The following is a 25,156-nucleotide window of genomic DNA, read 5'->3' on the forward strand; positions in this document are numbered from 1 at the left end:
AGAGAGACATACCAAAACACAATTCTGTAACATCTTGCTGCTTAAAACCCAGCAACGACTCCTCAGTGTCCACAAAATCAAACCTAAAATCCTTAATGTGACTCACATGACCTAGATTCTGCTTAGCTCTTTATACTGTCTTGTGCCACTTCCTGCCTCACATGTTGTTCCCAGCATACATCTATTTATCATAGATTTTGTGACACACTTTCATCCCACTTCATTATCAATCTCCTTAGCTGCCTCCATCTATGCTTGAACTCTAAATTTTGGAAAGTTCAAACCTGATCCTATAACCTCTATAGTTTGTTATCAACCAGATGATCTAATTCAATCCTATGGCTTTAAACATCATGAATATTAAGATGACTTCCAAATTTATATCTCTAGTCTTCACCTTTACTCTAAATTCCATATTCCTCATTCTACCTTACATCTCAATCCCCACCACTTCCAATCTCCAAACAACTCCCCTCTCTAGTCATCCTCATCTCAGTAAATGGTACCATTAGCTTTCCAGCTGCTCAAGCCAAAAACCTAGGAGACATGTTTATTGCTTTTTCTCTAAGCTACGTCTACTTCTAATACATCAGAAGACCTTGGTGCTAACTCTAAAGTGCATCATCAATTTCTCCAGTTCTCTCCATCTCCTCTGCTACTCCATGGTACAAGCTTCCATCACCCCTTGTATACCAGTTGCAATATGCTATTAACTGGACTCTCTGCTACTATTGTCTCCCTCCAATCCATTCTTTACAGAGCAGCCAGAGTAATCACTTCAAAATGTAAACCAGACTGTATCCCTTCCCTGCTTAAATCCCTGTAAGGACTTTCTATTACTTTTAGAAAAAAAACCCAAATCCTTATGATTGTTTAAAAGTACCTTCATAGGGCTTCCCTGGTGGCACAGTGGTTAAGAATCTGCCTGCCAGTGCAGGAGACATGGGTTCAAACCCTGGTCTGGGAAGATCCCACATGCCACGGAGCAACAAAGCCCGTGCGCCAAAACTACTGAGCCTGCGCTCTAGAGCCTTCAATCCACAGCTACTGAAGCCCTTGCGTCTAGAGCCCGTGCTCCACAACAAGAGAGGCCACCGCAATGAGAAGCCCACACAGCCAAAAATAAATAATTTTTTTTTAAAAAAAGTACCTTCATAATCTGGCCCTTGCCTACCTCTCCAATTTCACCTCAAACCATTTTTTCCTTGAATAATATGGCTTTCTTGATAACTAAGTTTCTTGACAATATTTTCACCTATCTTCCTTAAGCATACCAAACTCCTTCTCTACCTTAAGATCTTTGTATTTGTTGTTCTATCTGCCCCCTAAATCTCTGAATGGTTGCCTCCTTAACTTTTTCAGGTCTCAGTGCAGGTAGATGTCATCTATCTGATAAGGTATCCACAATCGCCCACTCTAAGAAACATCCCCCAGTTTATCATGCACTGCTCTAGCTCCTCTTGCTCCTCTCTTTCTCTCTGTCTCTGTCTCTGTCTCTCTCTCTCTCTCCCTGACACACACACACACACACACACACACACACACACACACACACACAAGAATGCAAATTTCATGAGAATAGAGCATGTTCATAGCTGTAACCACAACTCCTAGCACAATGCCTAGAATATATCAGGTGATCTATAAGTATCTGTCAAATGAATAAATGAATGAACGTCTCTGCTAAATCAAGCTAACTGCCACAGCTCATAATGCTATCCCTTCTTTAGTTATTTCCTTCTACTACACAAGTACATTATTTTATTTGCCTTTAAATCCTCTTTATACCTTTAAGCCTTACATATAAAAGTTTATAATTCCTTCCACCATGATGGTATATTATTTCACTTACCTCTAATCTAACTAATAATTTTAAGCCTATCACATAATAGGAACATATAAAACTTTGTATTCTATTTTGAATTATTTCTCCTCCTTCTTCTAAACATAACTAAGATCATCTATAATATGTTCTATAAAATTTTGACTTGCTTATTCTAGGATCTAGCCTTCTAGATACTGCTTTTATGAAACCTTCACCACATTTTATCTTTGTCTCTAATTATGAGCTCCTCTATCATATGTGAGAGTGTGTGTGTGTGTTCGTGTTCCTACTTCAGCTCTAACTTCATACTTCAGCATCTTAAAAGTACAACCCTGGAAGTAACAGCATGAATTATTTAAGTTTAGTTTTATTCTAATAAGCCACATCATAAAAGAGACCACAAATACTTCTGAAAATAATAAGCATTATTGTTACTGTTTCATTACCACAATATAGCATCGAGTCCAATCATGAACTGATCAATTGGACTAGATTTTATAGACTTCCTTATAATATTGCAATTATATGATATTTCTAAATAGTCAGTACAAATACAGTAAAAGAATAAATAAATTGCTTTGTGATTCTCACCTCTGGCTTCCGTTCTTGTAGCTTACTATATTGTAAATTTGCATTACCTATCTCTTGCACAGACTGCGGCATAATTGTTAAGACTGCCATAGCTTCAGTAATGAATGTATCAATTTCATGTAAATGAGCTGAAATAGGTAACATTGGAATATAAGAAAAATTATTATTACCACAATATTTAATTACATAAATTCTAAATCAAGGAATGTTAGAAGTAATCACTATATGAAATATATTAAATCCTAAGTAGTCATTTGCTTTCATAAAGCAAAATTTAAAATGTAGAATAAGCAAAGAAATTTCTTCTCATGAAACTGTATTTGTTTTACATGACACTTAAAATTTTTGAGAAGAAATTTAAAATGTACTCACTTTTAGTAAATTTTACTCAAAATTGGTAATGTTTTCAGTCTTTTAAATAATATGCTAAAACACCACAGCTTAAAGGAAAAAAGAAACACTGATATTTTGTAAAATAGTACAGGTATACCTCATTTTATTGTGCTCCACTTTATTGTGTTTTGCAGATATTGCATTTTTTACAAATTGAAGGTCTGTGGCAACTCTGCATGGAGCAAGTTTATCAGTGCCATTTTTCCAACAGCATTTACTTGCTTCATGTCTCTGTGTCACGTCTTGGTAATTCTCCCAATATTTCAAACTTTTCCATTATTAATTACATTTGCTACGGTGATCTGTGATCAGTGATCTTTGATTCTACTATTGTAATTGTTTTGGGGCACCATGAACCACACCCACATATGACAGTGAACTTAACTGAAGAATGTTGTATATATTCTGACTGTTTCACCTCTCTATTCTCTGAGACATAAAAATATTGAATTTGGGCCAATTAATCAGGCTACAATGGCCCCTGAGTATTCAAGTGAAAGAAAGAGTGACACACCTCTCACTTTAAACCAAAAGCTAGAAATGATTAAGCTTAGTGAGGAAGGCACATCTAATGACAAGACAGGCCACAAACTAGGCCTCTTGCACCAAACAGTTAGCCAAGGAAAAGATCTTAAGGGAAATTAAATATGCTGTACACTCCAGTGAACACAAATGATAAGAAAGCGAAACAGCATTACCGTTTATACGGAGAAAGTTTTAGTGATCTGGATAGAAGATCAAACCAGCTACAACAGCCCCTTAAGCCGCAGCATAATCCAGAGCAAGGCCCCAACTCTCTTCAATTCTGTAAAGACTGAGAGAGGTGAGGAAGCTGAAGAAGAAAAGTTTGAAGCTAACAGAGGTTGGTTCATGAGATTTAAAGAAAGAAGCCATCTCCACAACATAACAAGTATAAGATGAAGCAGCATGTGCTGATACATGAGCTGCAGCAAGCTATCCAGATGATCTAGCTAAGATAGTTAATGAAAGCTGCTACACTGAACAACAGATTTTCAGTGGAGATGAAGAAGCCTTCTATTAGAAGAAGATACCATCGAGGACTTTCACAGCTAGAGAGAAGTCAATGCCTGGATTCAAAGATTCAAAAGACAGGCTGACTCTCTTGTTAGAGGTTAATGCAGCTGGTAACTTAAGTTGATGCCAATGCCCATCTGCCATTCAAAAAAATCATAGCACCTTTAAGAATTATGTTGAATCTATTCTACCTGTGCTCCAGAAATGGAACAACAAAGCTTGATGACAGCACATCTGTTTACAATATGGTTTACTGAATATTTTAAGCTCACTGCTGAGAGCTACTGCTAAGAAAAAAAAGATTCCTTTCAAAATACAACTGCTCATTGACAATGCACCTGGTCACCCAAGTGCTCTGATGGAGATGTACAAGATTCATGTTGTTTTCATGCCTGCTAATACAACATCCATTCTACCTCCCATGGATCAATAAGTAATTTCAACATTTAAGTCTTATTATTTAAGAAATACATTTTATAAGGCTATAGCTGCAACAGAGTGTGATTTCTCTGATGTATCTGGGCAAAATAAATTGAAAATCTTCTGGAAGGGATTCACCATTCCAGATGCCATTAAGAGCATTCGTGATTCATGGCAAGAGGTCAAAATATCAATGTTAACAGGAGTTTGGAAGAAGTTGATTCCAACCCTCATGGATGACTTTGAGGGATTCAAGACTTCAGTGGAGGAAGTAACTAAAGATAAGATAAAAACAGCAAGAGCACTAGAATTAGAGGTGGAGCTTAAAGATATGAATGAATTCCTGCAATCTCATGATAAAACTTTCACAAATGAGGAGTCGCTTCTTATGGATAAGCAAAGAAAGTGGTTACTTGTAATTTTGAGAATCTAGTCCTGGTGAAGATGCTGTGAAGATTGTTGAAATGACAACAAAGGATTTAGAATATTGAATAAACTTAGTTAATGAAGCAGTAGCAGGGTTTGAGAAGGTTGACTCCAATTTTGAAATAAGTATTACTGTGGGTAAAATGCTATCAAACAGCACTGCACGCTACAGAGAAAGGAATAGTCAATCGATGCAGCACACTTCAGTGTTGTCTTATTTTAAGAAACTGCCACGGCCACGCCACACTTCAGCGACCACCACCCTGATCAGTCAGCAGCCATCAACGTCAAGCCAAGACTCTCCACCAGCAAAAATATTATGACTCACTGAAGGCTCAGGTGATAGTTAGCATTTTTTAGCAATAAAGCATTTTTTAACTAAGGTATGTAAATTGTTTATTCAGACATAATGCTTACTGCACACTTAACAGACTACAGTATATGTAAACATAACTTTTATATGCACTGGGAGAACAAAAAATTCCCACGGCTCTCTTTATCACAATATTCTTTATTGCGGTGGTCTGGAACTAAACCCACAATATCTCCAAGTTATGCCTGTAGTCATTTGAAGAGATAAGGATAAATACATTATACCAGAATTACCTCCTTTCTCAGTAGCATATGCAACAAACTGATACTAGCTCACACTGCAAATAATAAAAAATGCCTTCAATTTTTAGACCTCTCAGGAGTTGAATATGGAGTTTCCTACTTTATTAAAACTACTTTAAGCACATTTTATTGCATATTATTTTCTAGATTGTCTTTTATTTTAATCATCATTGAGATTCATATTTCATAACTATAAAAATGTAAAAGTGTCTTTACCCTGAATGGACTTCTTCAAAGAAAGAACAAGCATGTCAAATAACTTCTGGATGAGATCATCAATCACAGTCTTCACAGGGTTGCAATTAATATTTAAACAATCTACCTTGACAGTACTGAAAAATGCCAAAGGACATATTTTGACATGAAAAAGACTAACTACAGGAAAAGAGTCTCATTATAATATGATTTTGTGTAATACATTTTACAATATCACCCAAACATATTATTGTGATCTTTAAGCACATTTAGATTTCATTTAGCAAAAATGCCTTACACATTACTAATATTAAGTTTTTCATTAAACAATGACTTTGTTATAATTCTACTGTTTTTAATAATCTAATGTATCAATTTTTTTAAAAGCAGCACATTATGAATTACTAAACTATCAACATGAATATATTTAAATGTTTACATGCTTTACTTGTCACAGCATGTAATGTACTTATTTAAAGATTTATAAAATAAATTATTATCCTGTAGTCAAAGTACAAGCAATAATGATAGGGAAAATAAAACAAACATAGAAAGTGAATATAGATTATGAAGACATTAAAGCAATAAAACATACCATTTTATATCTACCTAATTCACAAAAATGCAATGAATTGTTAATTCTATATCTTCAATCATGTGGGCAAATAGAGAACTCTCAGAACTGTTGGTCAGAGTACAAAACAATACAACTTTTGCAAGGGCAATTTACCTATATCAAGTAATTTTAAAATAGGTATATTCTTTAATCTTAGTAACTTCACTTTCAGAACTTATCCTAAGGAGATTTTCAGGGCAGACTCCAAGGTTTACATACAGGTATCTTCTTCAAAGCATTAATTATAATAGTGAAAAAATAAAAGTAAACTAAATTCCAGAATGGTTAAATAAATTATATCTCTACAATTTAAAATCATATTTTTGAGGACCAGATAATGACATGGTGAAATACTAATGATTAGTGTTAAATAAATAGCAGGATACAGTATGATCCAAATTTTGTAAGCAGATGTACTAATATGTCCAAAACATCAAATATTAACAGCAATTGTCATTATGCCTTTTTATATTTTAAAAAATTTATAAAACAAATGTACTAATTTAATAATCAGAAAAAAGGCAGAAACTTTTAAGAACATTAATTCTTTGCATGGTACTCTGAATGCAAATTATAATGTTCTAAACAAACAGAAGCTGAACCATAGTCATTCATCTGAGTAAACCTCATATTTATCTTAAATTATATAAAGTTAAAAAAAAGTCTGGAAATTTTGATCAAAAAAATTATCGAGAAAGATCCTTTGGGGGGCTTCCCTGTTGGCGCAGTGGTTGAGAGTCCGCCTGCCGATGCAGGGGACGTGGGTTCATGCCCCGGTCCGGGAAGATCGCACATGCCGCGGAGTGGCTGGGCTCGTGGGCCATGGCCGCTGAGCCTGCTCATCCGGAGAGGCCCGCATACCACCAAAAAAAAAAGACCCTTTTTAAAACATAGAACCAGGTGATATTCTTAGAAAGCAAGTTATAAGTGTTAAATAAAATTTCATTATAAAAATACAATTTTCTCTTAAAGTTTTATTTATTTATTCTCAATCACCCACTAACTGGAGAGGTTTAAACTCCAGTTCTTAACCACCATAACCTAAGAGTCAATTTATCTTATACATGAAGTTATTTGATTTTTGAAATCCTGACATAAAATGTCTAAATTTCTAACATTTGATATATGAAAATAGATGATTTTGGTAAACCTAAAAACATTATACCATATTTTACTAATGAATTAATACATAAAGTGATATGATTACAGCAGAGTTGTACACACTGAATCTTGTGGACAAGACTAATGTTCACCTTTCAATTGAAAATATTATTAATGTGCAATTGAGGCTCCATTCAGCCATAGATAGAATGGGATGGACATAGATGGCCTACCCAAAAAGTATATCCTTACTGCAGTATCTGAAATACATCATCAGAATATGGATTTTCTAATCTTACAGCATATTTCCCAAAAGTACCCATAAAATAATTATCTGTGTGTATATGTATGTGTGTATTAGCTTAGATGAATACATGTTAACTTATAAGGAAGAAACAGAAAAATGAAATATGGCATGTAGGACACATGGCATTCTTTTTGTTTTGTTTAGCTTTGGCAGGGAAGTATAAATAGAAACCCCATCTATAGAAAAGCACAAACAAATAGCAGTAGCAGCAGTAGAGGTCTTGGGTAGTCAGGTGACAGCATAAAGTCAAACAAAAATGGGCTCAAAGAGAGTATCCAACAGAGAAATCTCATGTTCAAACATTACAAAAACACTGTCTTTTCCTTACTTCAAAGTTACATTAATGGCACTATCATTATCCTAGTCATCCAATTCAAACCTTCAAGTCATTTGTCTCTTCTCTATTCCTCATCCCTCATCTTCCTTCAAAAGTAAGACCCCTTAGTACCTCATAATATTTCCTCCTCCACATTTTGAATACCAACATCTTGATTCAATTAATTATTACTGGGCTTCTAGATGAAGACAGATGAACCTCTCTTCCTCCAGGATCTCTTGATTCTACCATACAACTCATTATTTCCAGATTAACATTCCTAATGTATAGCTTTGGTACTAATATGCTTCTGTTTAGAAACCTTCAACAACTAATCATTCTAACATGAATAACATCCAAATTCCCTGTTTTAGAGCGTAAGACTCTCCCAAATCTGTACTTTACCCCATTCCAGAAATATCTCCTCTACCCCATTCCAGAAATATCTCCTCTAGTCCCTAATAAAACATTAACTCTAATCAAATTCTCAATTAACCAACTTCTGTTTTCAGTATATAAATCCCTCTCCTGAGAGACTCTGCTTTAACCTCCAATTCTCATTTCTACCCATCAAAATCCTATTTCAAGTATTTCTATCTTAATGAAGCTTTCCCTGATTTTGCCACAAATGGATGGGATGTCATCATCCTGTAAATCTCCATAGCCTTTAGTCCAGTCTCTAATATGGAATATAGACTATTCTATCTAGTATTAATAACAACTAGCATTTATTGAGAACTTAAGCTATACCATTAATTTACATGCAAATTACTCATTTAATCGGCAAAACACTGAGATAAATAATATAGTTGTAATTACTTTAAAGCTGAGGAAATGGAGGTTCACAGGGTCGAAGTGACTGCCAAATTCATGCGGCTAGTAAGAGCCATCTACCTCCAGAGCCCACTCTCTCAACACCTGCGTGTACTTGACTTAATCATCAAACATACTTGTCTTATTGCACTATCAGAGAGCAAGAACCTTCATCTCAGGAGCTCTGTCTTCATCTTTCTACTCCCACAGGACAAGGTTTTGCATATTGTAAATGAGCACCAAATAGTTATTGAAAGAAAGAACAAATGGATTAATAAAAGTGATATTATCCTTTATAGGTAATATATACACAATTAAACAAGGCCCTTCCTTCCCAGGGCTTATTGTATAGAATGGTTTCAGTGATAGGAATTTCAGAGTGAGGGGGATATTCTGGGTTATGAAATGCCCCTCAGAAGGTCTCCTCCACATTTAGGGCAATACCCAGATGCAGCACTATTTTGTGTGCCTCCCAGGGCAGTTTGAAAGGGGGCAGAGCCATACAAAATTGAAGTCAAATGTTCTCCAGTATGCTCTCAGTAGTAGACTCGTACCATTCTTATACCGTGTGCGTACAACATCAAATATTAGATCCTCACACCAGATCTGGAGAGAAGCCTCTTCCCCCAATCTGTCCTATCCAACTAGGTCTCAGCCAGACAAACCTCTAGAAGAGGTTTTCTTAGTCTCAGCAATTCTCTACTCAGATGATTCTCAAGTGTCATAGCTGAGCTCTAGAGGAGGTAAGACTGATGACTGGACTTCAGTACCACTAAGTGAAGAGTACCCATACTATCCCATGGCAAGAACTGCTATGATACATAAGTACTACTTTAACTTCTGTATTATACCTTGGAAGTCGTTCTACTTCTTTCCCTTTTATTTTCAGTGCTTTAAAATTTTTCTCCCAATCATGTACTGTAGAAAGATGCTTTTCCACTAGAGCTTCCATATCAACTTGCCCAATTACAATCCATTCCTGTATAAATGGAAAACATATTATTAAAAAAATAGAATAAGTTACCATTTAAAAGATTAGAGTCCAACGATTAAAAACAATAAAAAGGGGCAAATGTGAGGTTTCAAGTAAATTTCAGTTTAAGTATGTAAATGTAATCATTATCACATAGCCTAAAGAATGAACAGGAAAAAAAAAACAATACATAAAAATATACTGATCAGGGCTTCCCTGGTGGTGCAGTGGTTGAGAGTCCGCCTGCCGATGCAGGGGACACGGGTTCGTGCCCCGGTCCGGGAGGATCCCACATGCCGCAGAGCGGCTGGGCCCGTGAGCCATGGCCACTGGGCCTGCGCGTCCGGAGCCTGTGCTCCGCAGCGGGAGAGGCCACAGCAGTGAGAGGCCCACGTACCACAAAAAAAAAAAAAAAAAAAAAAAATATATATATATATATATATATATATATACACTGATCATAAAAATTTTTGAAGAGACTGCAAAAAACTTTTATTTAGATTCTCTTCTCAAGTTTGAGGTGTCAAAGACGGAATCACTTCTGCAAAGCCAAGAGCTACTATAGGCAACAAATCCGAAAGTATCCAGATTCAATTAATTCCAGAAAAATAAAATGCAGAAGAAGCACTGCAGTGGCAGTTAAGAAACTTGATGAATTCTCAGTCATATGCCTCAGGGTCAATCAAATGAGCAATAAATGCAATAGGGGTTTATCTCTGGAGAGTTAGTATGATGCACCTTAACAAAAGTAAGAAATTAAATCATCTCAATTTCATTAACGTTGAGGGCTTCCCTCCATGGATTGCTCTCAATCCAAAGAATAAAGAAAAGGATATATTTTCCTGAAAGGAATTAAAAATGACACAACATTCAGAAAAAGAAAATAAAGAGAAACTAGTTTCTCAATCTTCAAATAGAGAGAAAAAAATTTAGGGTAACATTTTTCTCATCTATAGCATAAACCTAGATTGTATATGAATTCTAAACTTTGGCTCTCTGGTTTGTTTATTTTTACTTTATGCCACACAAGATAATTTGTTGATTTGTACATTTAATACTAATTCAATCAATCAGATGAATATTACAATAGAAGGACAGAAAATTACATGTTCCATACCTTATGTTGATGTAAAACAGCTGACAATCTCCTAAATAGATCTTCTGCTTTGCTGAAAATAGTCAGAAATCCACTTGCATTTCTATCAATCATAATAGAAAAAATAGATTCATCTCCTGCCTCACCCACTCCCTTAAACTGATTAGGAATGCCGATGAATCTCTTCATTTCTCTATAATATTTAGCCCGAATTTCTTCAAAAGGAGGCTTGAATTGTAATCGTCCTTGTCTGAAAGCAAATAAATAACTTTAACATATAAATTACTGGAAAATTATAGATTGAAAATTAAACTGGGTTTTAAAAATCTTACTTGTATGTTAAGTCTATATTTATTTCTGGCAGATTCTCATTAAGTGCTTCTAAGCCCATCTGATACTGATGTTCCAGAGCTTTGTACAGTTGATGATTCCAGTGCTGTTTCCATGCATGCATGTCACTTGCTTGAAATCCCTAATATGTTATATTCACATTTTTTATTTAATAATTAGGTGGTAGAATTGGTTTTCATTTAATGCTTTCATATCACATTTGGTAAAATTATAAGCAAAAAAATTCTCATCTTAAATATCTTAAAACATGTAATTCCTTAATTGCTACTTGTATATATAAAGTCAAATATGAAAATCTCTAATCTTTGTGCTTATAAATAGTACACAAAAAGATCAGAAAAATTTTAAAAATCAAGTTAATAGTAAATGCATTTTACATATGGACTTTATTTTATAATCCTATTAAAACAACAATAACAGGAACAATAGTTTATTTTGTAAATTTCTTAGTCCTTTTTCAAAAATTCCCATCAAGTATAACTCTTCTATTCTCTTCACTCCCTAAATAATCCATTGCACATTTAAAAACATGATAAATTTAAAATACAAGAATGCACAGTATAGTTTACATACTTTTTTGCTTCCATATAACCATAAACATATCAATTCTAATACTTTAATTTTTATTTTTTTCTTAAACCTCTAAGAGCTGAAAAATATATGTAAATGTTTAAGATACTTACCTCATATTCCACTGGATCCCTTTATCAACTACTAGGTAGACTCTGTGCTAACTACTTTTGTACAGATCATCTCATATCAAAATGCATGTGGAACTGATATTTTACCCCAGAAAAAGAAAAAATTCTGAAACAGAGTTATTTCAGTCATTAGGCTTCTGCCTAAACTTAACTTTGTCACAACAGACGTAACAATCACCTAAAAGAAAACTAACAAATGATAGATATTTTAGCACCATGTCAGAGAAACTATTTACAAAGTCTAAATTGAGGGATCTGGAATTCCGTAAGACAAACAGAAACATATTTTTAAATGTAAATATATTGCTAATTTATGGTCTTTATATATAATTCAGTCAAATTCTAAATTTATGAGGAATTCATTAGTAAAGATTTACAGATAACCTTTATGAACTTTTCATCAATTCATATATTCACATTCTGAAAAGGTCATATTACAAAGTGTAGACACAAAGTAAAACACACTTTACCTGTGCTTCTACACTTGCTAAGCCAGTTCTTAATTCTTGTAATCCATCTTTCCACCGCTGTTGCTGCCGAAGCAAATCAATGTTCATAAGAACTACCACCTATTAAAAATTAGAACATAATAATTTCAGTAGAAAATCTTGACAGGCACCACCTTACCCAAGTGATAAAGGTTAACTCAACCTATAATAAGACATATCAATACCTGATCAATGTACTGAGAAAGGCAAAATATCACTTCTGTGGTATTCCTACCAAAATTGTATAATCTCAATCTAAAATGAGAAAGCATCATATAAAACCAAATCAAGAGACATTACAAAATAACTGACCAGTACTCATCAAAGTATCAAGGTCATGAAAAACAAGGTAAGATTGAGGAGTAGCAGACTACAGAGCCTCAACATTTAAATACAAGGTGGGATCCTGGATTGGACACTCAAAAAGAAAAAGGACATCAGTGAAAAAGTTATAAAATTCAAAACAGTTTATTTCCTAGTTTTGATAAATGTACTATGGTTACATAAGTTGGTGACAGTAGGGAAAGCTGGGTGAAGGGCAAATGTGAACTCTTTAAACTATTTTTGCAAATTTAAGTCTCAAATTATTTCCAAATAGGAAGTTATTTAAAATTATAACCTAATTACTTTTAAAATAATACTATTCATAGCTTATTAAATTTTATAAATAAAATATACCTTTTCACAAAATGTAATGTGCCATTTTCTCAGTCTTCTATTTTCAGTGGCAAGTCGTTCAGCAGCGTTTTGGAGTTTTTGGATGTAGCCTTCTAATTCTTTAGGATTATCCCAAGTAATTTGTGACTTTCCTCCACTTCCTGCTTTTGAATTCTAAGGTACAACAAATGACATTTAGTATTTAACACATTTCTTTTTTTGAAAAGACTCAATATTCTACATCATTAGTCCAATTATCCCTAACATTGACCTGCAATAAAAGAGCACACAACAGTTTTTTTCCATTTTATAAATGATAGGCATTCTGACCAGAATTGAGTAGCCCCATTCTTTCCAAGTTCTCTCTCTTACAATTAAAACACCCTGGACATAACACAACAAACAAGCATAGGAACTCTAAAAGATAGAAATAAGAAGGGGGACTGCCTAGAAACCTTGGGAATTGAGGAACAACACACCTGAGTTACCTTAATGTCTCCCTTATATCCCGGACAGGATGCTAGAGAAGCCTCCAACATGGAACCACCCCCAGAGACAGACAAAAAACCTCCAGAAGCAGCCTGTTCCCTCTATCCACAGGACCAGGAAAACAGTGGCCTAATGACAGAAAACCTTTTTAGCAATACGCACCCTACTCCAACTCAACACCAATAGAAACCCACCCCCTTCTTCAGTTTCATCGGGACCAGGAAGTGAGCTGATCTTCCATCCCCTGCTTATGTCACTGGGGCTTAACAGAGAGCTGAGCCTCTACCCACGTTATGCTGCAACAGAGCAGTATGAATCAGCTCTCCACATCCTCCCAATCATGTCAATAGAGCTTAGAAGGGAGCTAGGCTTACACTCTAATTGGAGGCAACAAGACACTGCCAATTGGAGTCCCACTTTTGTGGGAAGGTGTCAGTAGGGGAAAAGGGGCCAGTAAACTTCAACTCCACTCATCTGAAAAGGAAGCAGTGAAAGTTAGTGTTCCATTTTTGTCAGGATGGTATCTGCAGAGCCCAGCAGAAATTTTAACATATATATTCACCCTGTCCTCAAGCTGTACCTCACTGTTTCAGAGAGAAACAATGCATCACTTAGAAAGGAATGCAAATCTGAATGGCAGTGGATTTCTCAGCTAAAACCATGAGGGCCAGGAGGAAGTGGAACAACATTTTAAAGTGCTAAAAGAAAACAACTGTCGGGCTTCCCTGGTGGCACAGTGGTTAAGAATCCACCTGCCAATGCAGGGGACTCGTGTTCGAGCCCTGGTCTGGGAAGATTCCACATGCTGCGGAGCAACTAAGCCCATGCACCACAACTACTGACCCTGTGCTCTAGAGCCCATGAGCCACAACTACCAAAGCCCATGAGCCTAGAGCCCATGATCCACAAGAGAAGCCACCACAATGAGAAGCTCACGCACTGCAACAAAGAGCAGCCCCCACTCGCCGCAACTAGAAGAAAGCCCATGTGCAGCAAGGAAAACCCAATGCAGCCAAAAATAAACAAATAAAATAAAATAAATAAAACATTAAAAAAACAAAGTAACTTAGAAACAATTTCTCTAAAAAAAAATAGACAACAACTGTCAACCATGAATTATATATCTGCTGAAAATATCCTTTAGGAATGAGGGAAAATAAAAACATTCTCAAACAAAAACTAAGAGAATTTGTCACTAGCAAACCTACTCTTAAAAGTATGACTAAAGGAAGTTTTCTCAATAAGAAGGAAATGATTTTTTTTTTTAAAGTGTGGAACTTTAGAAAGGAAAAAAGAACATTGGGACGTGGAAAACGTAAAAAAAAAAAAAAAAACTATCCTTCTCATGAGTTTCTTAAATCATATTTGATGATTGAAGCAAACCCCATCTGATGCAGTGTTTCACGTATATAAAGGTTACTAAATATTTAAGACAAATATATAAAAATGAAGAGGGTAAAGAGACCTAACTACAAGTGAGGTTTCTATATTTCACTTGAACTGGTATATATTAAGGCACAGCAACTCTCTAGCATATAGTGACCCTCAATAAACAGCTGATGAATGAATGAAATTAAACAATTATAATAAATTCAATAGAATACTCTGTGAATCAGTTCAAAAAATATTTACTGAATAATTACTACACTCTAGTTACTGTTGTATTACTAGATTATAAAAATAAATAAATTAGAGTTCCTGCTCTCCAATATAGAGAGTGGCCAGGGGAGTATTAAGTACTTTAGTGTTCCTTCTCCTGCTATCTTAGTTTTTGTCCCCTACTATGTCTCATTTAACATATGCTAAATATAATTATTTACTTCTTGCAACACAATTTCTCAAAATAAGCTTCCTCTTTAGAAATATCAACAAATGTGACTTTGAATACATTTATTAGAGAAGAAAGGGCTCTGAACATTCTGATTTAAAACATTATCTATTAGGTGAAAAAGTTTAAAAATAATAAAGTATTATCCCATTTTCAAAAAGTACACTTGTAAATATGCACAGAAAAAAAGTTTAAAAGGACATATACACTGTTAAGAATGGCCAACTCTTGGTAGTACAATCATAAAACATTTGTTCTGTTTACCTATATTTTTGAAACTTTCCATCATAAACTCATATAGAGCTTTGCCAATAAGAAAAAAATTTTAATAACATCTATAATATGAATTATATAACTTCTAGTAAATTTTAAGCCTGAGAACTAGTGTGCATTAAAAAGTTAACTTAGCAGGTCTGACTGCTATCCCTTAAAAGGTCTGCTTAAAAGATTGGCCCTGGGCTTCCCTGGTGGCGCAGTGGTTGAGAGTCCGCCTGCTGATGCAGGAGACACGGGTTCGTGCCCTAGTCCGGGAAGATCCCACATGCCGTGGAGCAACTAAGCCCGTGAGCCATGGCCGCTGGGCCTGCGTGTCCAGAGCCTGTGCTCCGCAATGGGAGAGGCCACAACAGTGAAAGGCCCGCATACCGCAAAAAAAAAAAAAAAAAAAAAAAAAAAAAAAAAGATTGGCCCTTAGCTGGCATCTGGGAACTTGGATTTTGGAAGAGTTCCCACCACTCTAATTTTTAAGAGTGGCTCACTGTACCTAAACAATATGGTTTATGCTGAACACTTGATTGTCTTCTGGGAATCTGGAATTTTGGTACATATTAAGGCAGAAGATACCTACATGACCAGTCCCCAATAAAATCCTGGGCAATGAGTTGCTAATGATCTTTCCTAGTAAAGCAGCATTTCACATGTGTTACTTCTTGCTGGAGAAATTAAGCATGCCTTGGGAACGGACTCTTGAAAGCTTGCACCTGGTTTCCCCAGGACTTCACCCCATGTACCTTTCCCTTTGCTGATTTTGCTTTGCATCCTCTCACTGTAATAAATCATAAGTAAACCATCTCTGAGTACAACCAAACCCTGAGGCCTATGAGTCCTCCTAGTAAATCACAGAACCTGGGGGTGGTCTTGAGAACCATGACACAACTAGCTATCCACTTTAAATAAAAGAAGGATTAATGGGTATATCGCTCTTCTACTTATTTTTTAAAATATTTCATGTCTCTAAAGACTAAAAATGTTTATTTCAAAAAGTGAGCAGTCACATACTAACAGTTTAAAAACTAGTGTGGGTTTTCATAACTTTATATGTGTGGATATTTAAATAAGCGTAGATAAAGAGCAAATAAAACTTAAATTATAAAATCAGGAGATGATGGAAAAGCACTAAAGAGTCTTGTATATAAGGACCTAGCACTTCAGTGAATAAGTAAATATAATAGCATACAAGTTTGTATACAGTAAGTCCCCTACATACAAACGAGTTCCATTCCGAGAGCACGTTCATAAGTCTAATTTGTTTGCAAATCCAACAAAGTTAGCCTAGGTACCCAACTAACACAATCAGCTATATTATACTGTACTGTAATAGGTTTATAATACTTTTCACACAAATAATACATAAAAAACAAACAGACAAAAAATTTAAAAAACATTTTTAATCTTAGCAGTATAGTACCTCAAAAAGTACAGTAGTACAGTACAACAACTGGCATAAAGGGGCTGGCATCGAGTGAACAGCCAAGAAGAGTTACTGACTGGAGGAGGGAGAAGGGGTGGGAGATGGTACAGCTGAAGGATCATCAGCAACAGGAGCCGGAAGGCAAGCTGCAGTTTCACTCATGCCTGATGTTGATGGAACGCACGTTCACGTCTTCAAGTTCGCAACTTGAAGGTTCATATGTAGAGGACTTACTGTACTATATATATATATATAAATATATATATAAATTCAATTCATCAAAATCAGCACCAAAATATGTGAAACATTGTAACTGTTTAAATCTACAGTTGTAAAAACTGTTACTTGTTAAGACTGAAGGAAGTCAGTGGGGAGCAAAATAAACCCTTAGGTCAATGGCTGTGTTAAGCTGAAGGGTATATGAAAAAACTAAGAAATAAGAAACACTTCACATGTAAAATCTAATTATAATAGCATAAAAAGTCCATTTACCTTAATTATCTGTTCAAACGCTAAGGCAGATTGTAACATCATTGGTCTCTGACTTTGAATCATTTGTTGATCGATAGAATTGTAAAAATGTGCCACCTACAAAGTAAAATTCCAATTAGGAATAATTAATAATAATAAATAGCAACTTAATTTTAAATTTTTCATTTTTAATTATTTGAATGGAAATATTAACTCTTCTCAATTATAAAATTTAGCAAAAAATTAGTATTTCATCTCCAATAGAGCACTTACACATGTATTAACATACAAAAGCAGCAAGTGTAAGTATGTGCTGAGTTCCTATAATCTACCAAGTCATGTTCTGGTGAGTGATTAAACAAAGACTATAAAACCTAGTCCCTAGAATCAAGAAGTTCACAGTCTCATAGGGAACACAGAGGAAACCAGTAAAGCACGTTAAAGTGCTAAAAAAGTGAACTTATTCTTGCAACTCTAAGAACCTGTTCCTTCATCAGTATATAACACAATGATTTACCCATTCCTCAGACCAAAAAAAACCTTTGAGTTGTCCTTAACACTTCTCTCACATCCCACACCAGTAGAAGTCTACTGACTGTGCTTTCAAAACATATATTGAATTCAACCACTTCACCTACCTCCATCAATCCCACCCCAATTCATGCACCCTCATCTCCTGGCAAGACCAGCGCAACAGTATCTGAACTGGTCTGTTCCCAACTGTGGCTCTATGGCCTATTCAAAGCGTTCAGAGTAGCCAGAATAGTCCTTTCTTAAACATAAATCATATCATACCTTTAGCCTATTCAAAACTTTCAAATGACTCCCCAAAATATTTGAGAATAAAATGTAAAATCCTAAAATTCTTTAACTGAAACCTTCCAATTGTTTCCCAACACACTTAAGAATGAAATCCAAATCTAAAATCCTTACCTTGGCAGATTATACATAAACTGGCCCTTAGCCCCGCACAAACCCCTCCCTAATTGAACTGCAGTGAAATTGGCCTCCTTGCTATTTACCTAACTCTAGAGTCTTCCCTAAGAAACTCTGAAAGTCACTCATTCCCTCTGCCTGCAACAGTCTTCCTCCAGATATCTACATGGTTCTTTCGCTCATTTTATGCCATGTCTCTTCTCAAATATTACATTTTCATTAAGGCCTCCCCTGGTCATTCTGTATAAAATAGCAGTATTTATCACAGTCCTATTACTGTTTTCTTTTTCTTCAAATATGTGCTTATCACTACCTAACACTGTATTATTCATGCATTTGCTATCTATGTCCCGTAATAGTGTCACTCAGTTAAGTGTTCATTGAATTAATCAATCAATCAAAAAATAGAGATACCTACAAGGTACCATGGTGGACAAAAGAGACACTGTCAAATCTGTCAGGGGAAAAGGACAGGTTCAGGGAAGAAGATCAAGTGGACACCGTGGAGTGAGTTTAATTAAGGACTTTAAGAAGACTGTCTTAATTTTTGTATCCCTAGCATGTCAAAAATTCTTGGCACAGAGCAGGTGCTTAAAAAATGTTTCTTAACTAATTTTATAGCAAGTCACTTCTTTCCACTAGTATGCATAAAAATATACTTTATTTCGTGGGGAATAACCACTCTATTTGTTCTGTACCATAATAGTAGTCCCAGAAAAAGCCCAATCAGGAAAACTAGAAGCAAAATAATACATAAAACTACAGCAATCTGCCCATACTGTTTTCTGTCCAACATCCTACTTCATAGCCCCCACTCTAGCTAAATGTGTGCTCATAAGTAAAGTTATACACAATACATTCTCCTAGGTGCTCTTCCAGGGGTAAATACAAACACTATATGATCATTCAAGCATCTTTTGAGCTTTTATTTTGTTAGACTAAATACTTAGGAGAGAGAAGTCAGCAAGCCTCTCTGCTTTGGAATATATAGTCCCTCTATCTGAAATGATCACTCACACTACCTTGTGCTCTTGAGAAAACATATGTATGCTCTTTCAAACTCACATTAAACATCATTCCTCTGTAAAGATTTATCTGATACTATCTCTACCCTACCCAGGAAAATAATTGGAAATTCCCACCTCTATGCTTTCACAGGACTTTCTGAACATCTATCTATAATATAGTATTCATTAAACACTGTATCTACTTCTTCACTATCTGTCATCACTATATGAATTGTAATGGAATAAATATGGGCTTTGGAGTCAGGGAGACTTGGTATTAAATCCTAACTTCATAACTTACTAGCTGTGTAGTACTGGGAAAACTATGTTACAAATCTGATCCCCAATTAGATCAGTGAAAAATGGGGGTGGGGGCAACTGAAATAATATAAATACAGTATCTACCAGAAGCCCTGATATTTAATGAGAACTCAATGTTTAGTTTGCTTTCTCCCACTACACCAGTGGTTCTCAACCATGGCTGATTTGCACCCAAGGGGACATTTGGCAATGTCTGGAGATATTTTTGATTGTCAAGACTAGGTAGGTGCTACTGGCCAGGGATGCTGCTAAACATCCTACAATGCACAGGACATCCCCCACAAAAAAGAAGTTGTCCAAAAATACCAAGGCTGAGAAACCCTGTACCAGAGTGTAGCAGTAATATATTCATTTTTATATCCTCACTACACTGTGCCTGGCAGTACAAGTGCTCAAAGAATCTTTATTGGATTAAAGAATGAGAAACCAAATACTCACAAGATATTGATCCTGCCCTCTAAGATCTATTAATTCATAAGAGAAAAAATATAAAACTCCAATACTACATAAAAGTGTTCTAAGAGTGATTTGCACACTGCACACAAAATAAGGAATAATCAATTAAAAGAAGACGCAACTATTAAAGTGACTTTTGAGTTGGGAATTAAAGGATAACTTGGAGTTCTTCAATCAGAGGGAACAGGTATCAGTGCATAAGGACAAGTTCAGAGAAGAGCCAAGTTTCATATTACTAAAGCACCGGGTGCAACATGAGAGGGAAGAGTATAGGGAGTGAAGGCCACAATCAGTAAGGTCATCTAGGATATGATTAAGAAGGGTCTTGTATACATGCTAAGCAGACAGACAATGAGGTAATAATAATTGGTCTTAAACAGGTAAATGATTTGATGTCAGTGTGCTTCAGGTAGACCAAGGAAATGACCAAAAACAAAGACCAGTCCATCAGCTTGGTAATTTTCTAAGAATCTGCCCCTAGAAGGCAGACAGAGGACCCTTAATTAGAAAGCCCTTTAAGATCCACTCTAGTAACATAAAAGAAGAATAAAAGAGAAAATAACATTCTATTTTTCTAAATGCTTTTAGAATGAAAAGCAGTAACAGTAATACCTCTAATTAATAAAAGTCCCATATAGGGGATTACAAAGCAAATTTTGTAATGCAGTCATTTAGCAAACTGTAACTTCACAAGACTTAATTGTGCCATTCTATTAGCATAACAAAATCAAAAGCAGAAAGCAAAGCCCTTAAAATACTCTAATGTAATGAACTCAGAATAGCCATGTTTTCAAAAATATCATTTCTTACTTGTTTCAGAATTATTGCTTGCTTGCAGAATTTCTGTGCAATGTTTGCAACTTGCTGTATTTTGGCAGGAATAACAAAGCCAAGTGCAGAAAGCTGACGAACTTCTCTCAGAAGAATCACCAACCGATCTGAATAATGCACTTTTAATGATCCATCATTAGGATCCAAGTCCATAATCTGACTATTAGCCTCAATACTACAATACAAAATAAATAACTTTTTAAATTTCATGTCTCGCTCTTGTGATTGATGAAAAACATAATTTTATACTTACAGAAAAGTTGTAAAAACTATTAACTCAAAGTAAAAATAAGATTGTAATTATAGTTTTCAACTTATATTTTTTTCACACAGTATTTCACAGTTCAGATCTTGATAACAAACTACAATATAAAAAATATACCATCAGGGCTTCCCTGGTGGCGCAGTGGTTGAGAGTCCGCCTGCCGATGCAGGGGATGCAGGTTCGTGCCCCGGTCCGGGAGGATCCCACATGCCGCAGAGCGGCTGGGCCCGTGAGCCATGGCCGCTGGGCCTGTGTGTCCGGAGCCTGTGCTCCGCAACGGGAGAGGCCACAGCAGTGAGAGGCCCGCATACCGCAAAAAAAAATAATTATATATATATATATATATACCATCATAGCAATATTTCAACCAAGCAGCTTTTGAAGTCAGAAAAATCAATCTCTTAACCTTCAGCTAAGACTCAAAATAGACATTAAATCCATCATAAAGAGAAAAGGGTTTTATTCATTTTCTAAAAGGTATCTTAGATTTTTAGTCAGCCTACTTGGTTCTTTAATACTCTCATTAAAGGCTCAATAATAAATAACATCAAAATACTAGGAGTAGAGATATTCAAATATTTCATTCTTCTACTCTTCGTTTCACTATGTAAAGACTGTCTTTTCTTTGTGTTTCTTCTAAAAGCCATAATAGCAAATTTTACATTGGGGCACTCAAGTCTCCATGGACTGTGATAATGCTGAGGGAAATTAAAAGCATTATGTTTTCATGACCCTTCTTTCAGGATCATGTTTATATAATGCTTTCTTTCAAATCACTTTCACAATTAGGAGAACTTGCAGGTCTTAGAAAGTAAGTTACTGAAAAGCAAAGAACAAATCTATTCAGCCTACTTAACAATGCATAAAACGAAGCATAATAAAAAGCAGATACTTTAAAATGTCTTAAAATAATAATTTAGCCCAAACTGTCCTATAAGAACATAAAGCCTATCAGAAAATTGTAACAGTGACACTTTTTGCCTTTATTTGAAACCAGTATTCAAATTAGTTTCTACATACCAGCATATCCTGAAATATGTCCCAAAACACTCCTGATTCTATGCGACTTTTTTTTACCCAAAAAAAAGTAAAAGTCAGAAGTTTCATCACCAAATGAGAAAAAAATAGGTTGAAAAAAGTTAAACAGCTTTTTTTACTGCAGATCTCAGTCCTTTTGGTACCCTGTCTTACACAGTGGATCTCCACCAGAGCCGTAGTGATAAACGTGAAAATTCTCCAAAATTAATTGATTAAAGAACTCTTTACTTTTTGGGGGAGGGATCATCTCTAACATTTTAGGTTCAGGGTAGAAAGGGAAAGAGTTAAATGACATAAAGTTATAATCATTATGCCCTATCACCTTTGGTTCTTTCATTCTTCTTCCAAAACCAAAATGCAAGATAAAAGAAAAGAAATTATTCATTCAGTTTAGGAAGCTACCACTTTTGACCTAATTATTCATTGCAGCAGTATAGGGAAAACAAATGGAATTTCATATTATGGCCAAAGTTACTTTTAAAAAGTAAAAAGTTTCTAAAAACTAAAACATGGCAAGTTTCTAAAACTACAGACAATAATATAATGGGGAAAGTTGACCTGAACAAATAAACAATGGTATTTCTAGGCCATCCATTTTAAATATCCATTGGAATAATTAGGTCAACCTATTAAATTTCATTCAATATAGCTTAATAAATATTTATCAAATCCTTATACTGTTGGACAACATGAAGAAACACTCTTCATCTCAAGGAGCTTAAAAATAATGAAACTTTAGTTTACAAAATGTATGGGGGGTATATAATATTAACGTAAAAGGTGGGAAAACATACATATACCAGTAACAAAAAACCATGGAAGCATGAAAGCCTAATTCCAAAATAAGAGTCTGCAGTTCTGGAGAATAGATATGAGAAGCAAAAGGAAGGCAGTCAAAGTTTCCAACCTTAATGACTTAAAGTTAATCATCAAAACCTAAACAAACAAACAAAAAAATTCTAAAAGCAGCAGCAAGTTTGGAGAAAGGAGAGAGGAGTAGAGATGATTAGTTACATCTTGTCATTTGGATTAATAACACAAGAAAAAAGATTCTTGTTTAGATTTCACTGCTTAGTATACTTAAACTTACCACAAACCGGATTTGGAATCAGACAAGCCAGATTGAATATCCCTGGACCAATCATCAAATTGTTCTTGTTCATATAGTTTAAACTGGTCTAAGAGATCTTCAGCACTTCGACGGAAAGATCGAAATCCTGACAAGTCAGATAAAAGAGCCTCTGCAATCTTGATAGTATCATCTGCCTTAAAAAGACAAATTACAAGAATATTTATTATTTAAATTCTAACAAAATTAGCATAAAGTCAGCTCTCTTCTCTGTGCCGTGATTCAGAAATTATTTTCCCATTCATATGTAAACAGTAAAATAGAAGATTTGCCAGTGAATTTAAGAATATCAACCCCTACTTTGCTTCTGAATTATACAACCTCAGAATAGCAAAACACAGAAGATAACACATACAAGGCATAATTTGAAGGGTACAATAAGGGAAATTCAGGTGAAACTCCAAGAATTCAGCAATACTCCTAAATATGTTATGCAATAATTTGAGCCCTTTATTAAATGCTGTGGTTAATAGCTCAAACAATAATTAAGCCAATCTGGATGCCAATTAAAGAAGAGAAATGCCTCTCCTCCACAAGTATACAAAGAAGACTGTCGCAACTTGGAAAGCTGACTAACAAAGTTAGGCAGAATATTACAGAAAAAACAACAAAATATAAACTCGAATAAATAGATCTCTCAAATATGCTGGCCTTTATAATACTCTATATTTACTTGTTCTTAATCATACATTAAAACCAATTAATATTTATTATATGAGTCGAATGTAAGATAGTACCACATACTAATTAGTAAGCACATAAGATTCTTAGATCAACTTTGATAATATTAAAATAATAGTCCTTTAATTCTATAAATTGCTGCCACAACCTTAGGCAATACCATAATTACCTTTCACCATTCCTTTAACTTCCTTTCAACGTAGGATGACTTATTTACATAAACATACTTGCAGACAGACTTTGTACGTACCAAAATTCTACAAAGATACACTTCAAAGAATTTAAAAATCCTTTGAAAGTTATATATTTTTCATATTTTTCAGAGTTCTACATTTTCACATGAAAATGCCAAGGAAAACAAAGAATGTTTTCTTAATGTTCTCACTACAGTTCTAGAGTGACTTCTACATTAATTTAGCACATTTTACAATTAGTATTCTTCAACACTTATTAAAACTAATACCTTCAGTTCCAACTGACGAATCCAAACTATATTATTGACAACTTCTGAAAGGTTTTTGCCAGAAAGTGGTCCAGATGCATCACCAGGAATTCCACGGCATCGGTTTTCAAAATCTAATCGAAAGTCTATAAAATTTAAATCAAATAAATGATTACACACATTCAGCAAAGATTTCCTAAATGCCTTCCATGTACCAAACACTATGTCAAATATTGTGAATAGAAAAATAGTTACAGTTGGTCCTTTACCCTCAGGGACCTCTCCACACATCAAGTGAGAGAAAGAAAATAACCAGTTAATTGAAGAAATCTGTCATTTATTACAGAAATAGTAGATTAACCTTCAACATACGGATATCATAAAATATAATATCTTAATCCTAAGCAGTATACAACAAAGGAAAAAGGAATCTACAAAAATATTTTTTCAAGCAAATACTATAATCTCTGATAAACTTTTACCTTTAACTGAGTCCATAAGTCTTGCCAATAAAGTTTCTCTTTCTAGCATCAATTCTTTGCTTATGGTTGGACGTTTCACCAACTCTTTATATTTCAGAAATGCTTGAAGAAGCTAATATGAAACAAATAAGTATATGTTCATCCCAAGTGAATCAACTAGGTAAAAACATG

At 34.9% G+C, this 25,156-nt stretch overlaps 1 protein-coding gene across 2 annotated transcripts in view; it reads right to left on the minus strand.

Moving 5' to 3' along the window:
• Window positions 1-25,156, minus strand: part of DYNC2H1 (dynein cytoplasmic 2 heavy chain 1) — a 380,690-nt gene that overhangs the window by 336,709 nt on the left and 18,825 nt on the right. For both annotated transcript variants that reach the window (XM_059068297.2, XM_067038564.1), the window contains exons 9-20: window positions 24,986-25,097; window positions 24,525-24,649; window positions 23,342-23,517; window positions 20,928-21,123; window positions 17,419-17,514; window positions 12,941-13,093; window positions 12,245-12,343; window positions 11,055-11,194; window positions 10,744-10,972; window positions 9,505-9,632; window positions 5,522-5,637; window positions 2,417-2,544 (exon numbers count right to left, since the gene is read on the minus strand). In XM_059068297.2, the coding sequence (XP_058924280.1) occupies window positions 2,417-2,544; window positions 5,522-5,637; window positions 9,505-9,632; window positions 10,744-10,972; window positions 11,055-11,194; window positions 12,245-12,343; window positions 12,941-13,093; window positions 17,419-17,514; window positions 20,928-21,123; window positions 23,342-23,517; window positions 24,525-24,649; window positions 24,986-25,097 (1,698 nt within the window). The remainder of the gene's footprint in view (window positions 1-2,416; window positions 2,545-5,521; window positions 5,638-9,504; window positions 9,633-10,743; window positions 10,973-11,054; window positions 11,195-12,244; window positions 12,344-12,940; window positions 13,094-17,418; window positions 17,515-20,927; window positions 21,124-23,341; window positions 23,518-24,524; window positions 24,650-24,985; window positions 25,098-25,156) is intronic.

The sequence above is a fragment of the Kogia breviceps genome, chromosome 7, assembly GCF_026419965.1.
Source record: "Kogia breviceps isolate mKogBre1 chromosome 7, mKogBre1 haplotype 1, whole genome shotgun sequence".
Lineage (NCBI taxonomy): Eukaryota > Metazoa > Chordata > Mammalia > Artiodactyla > Physeteridae > Kogia > Kogia breviceps.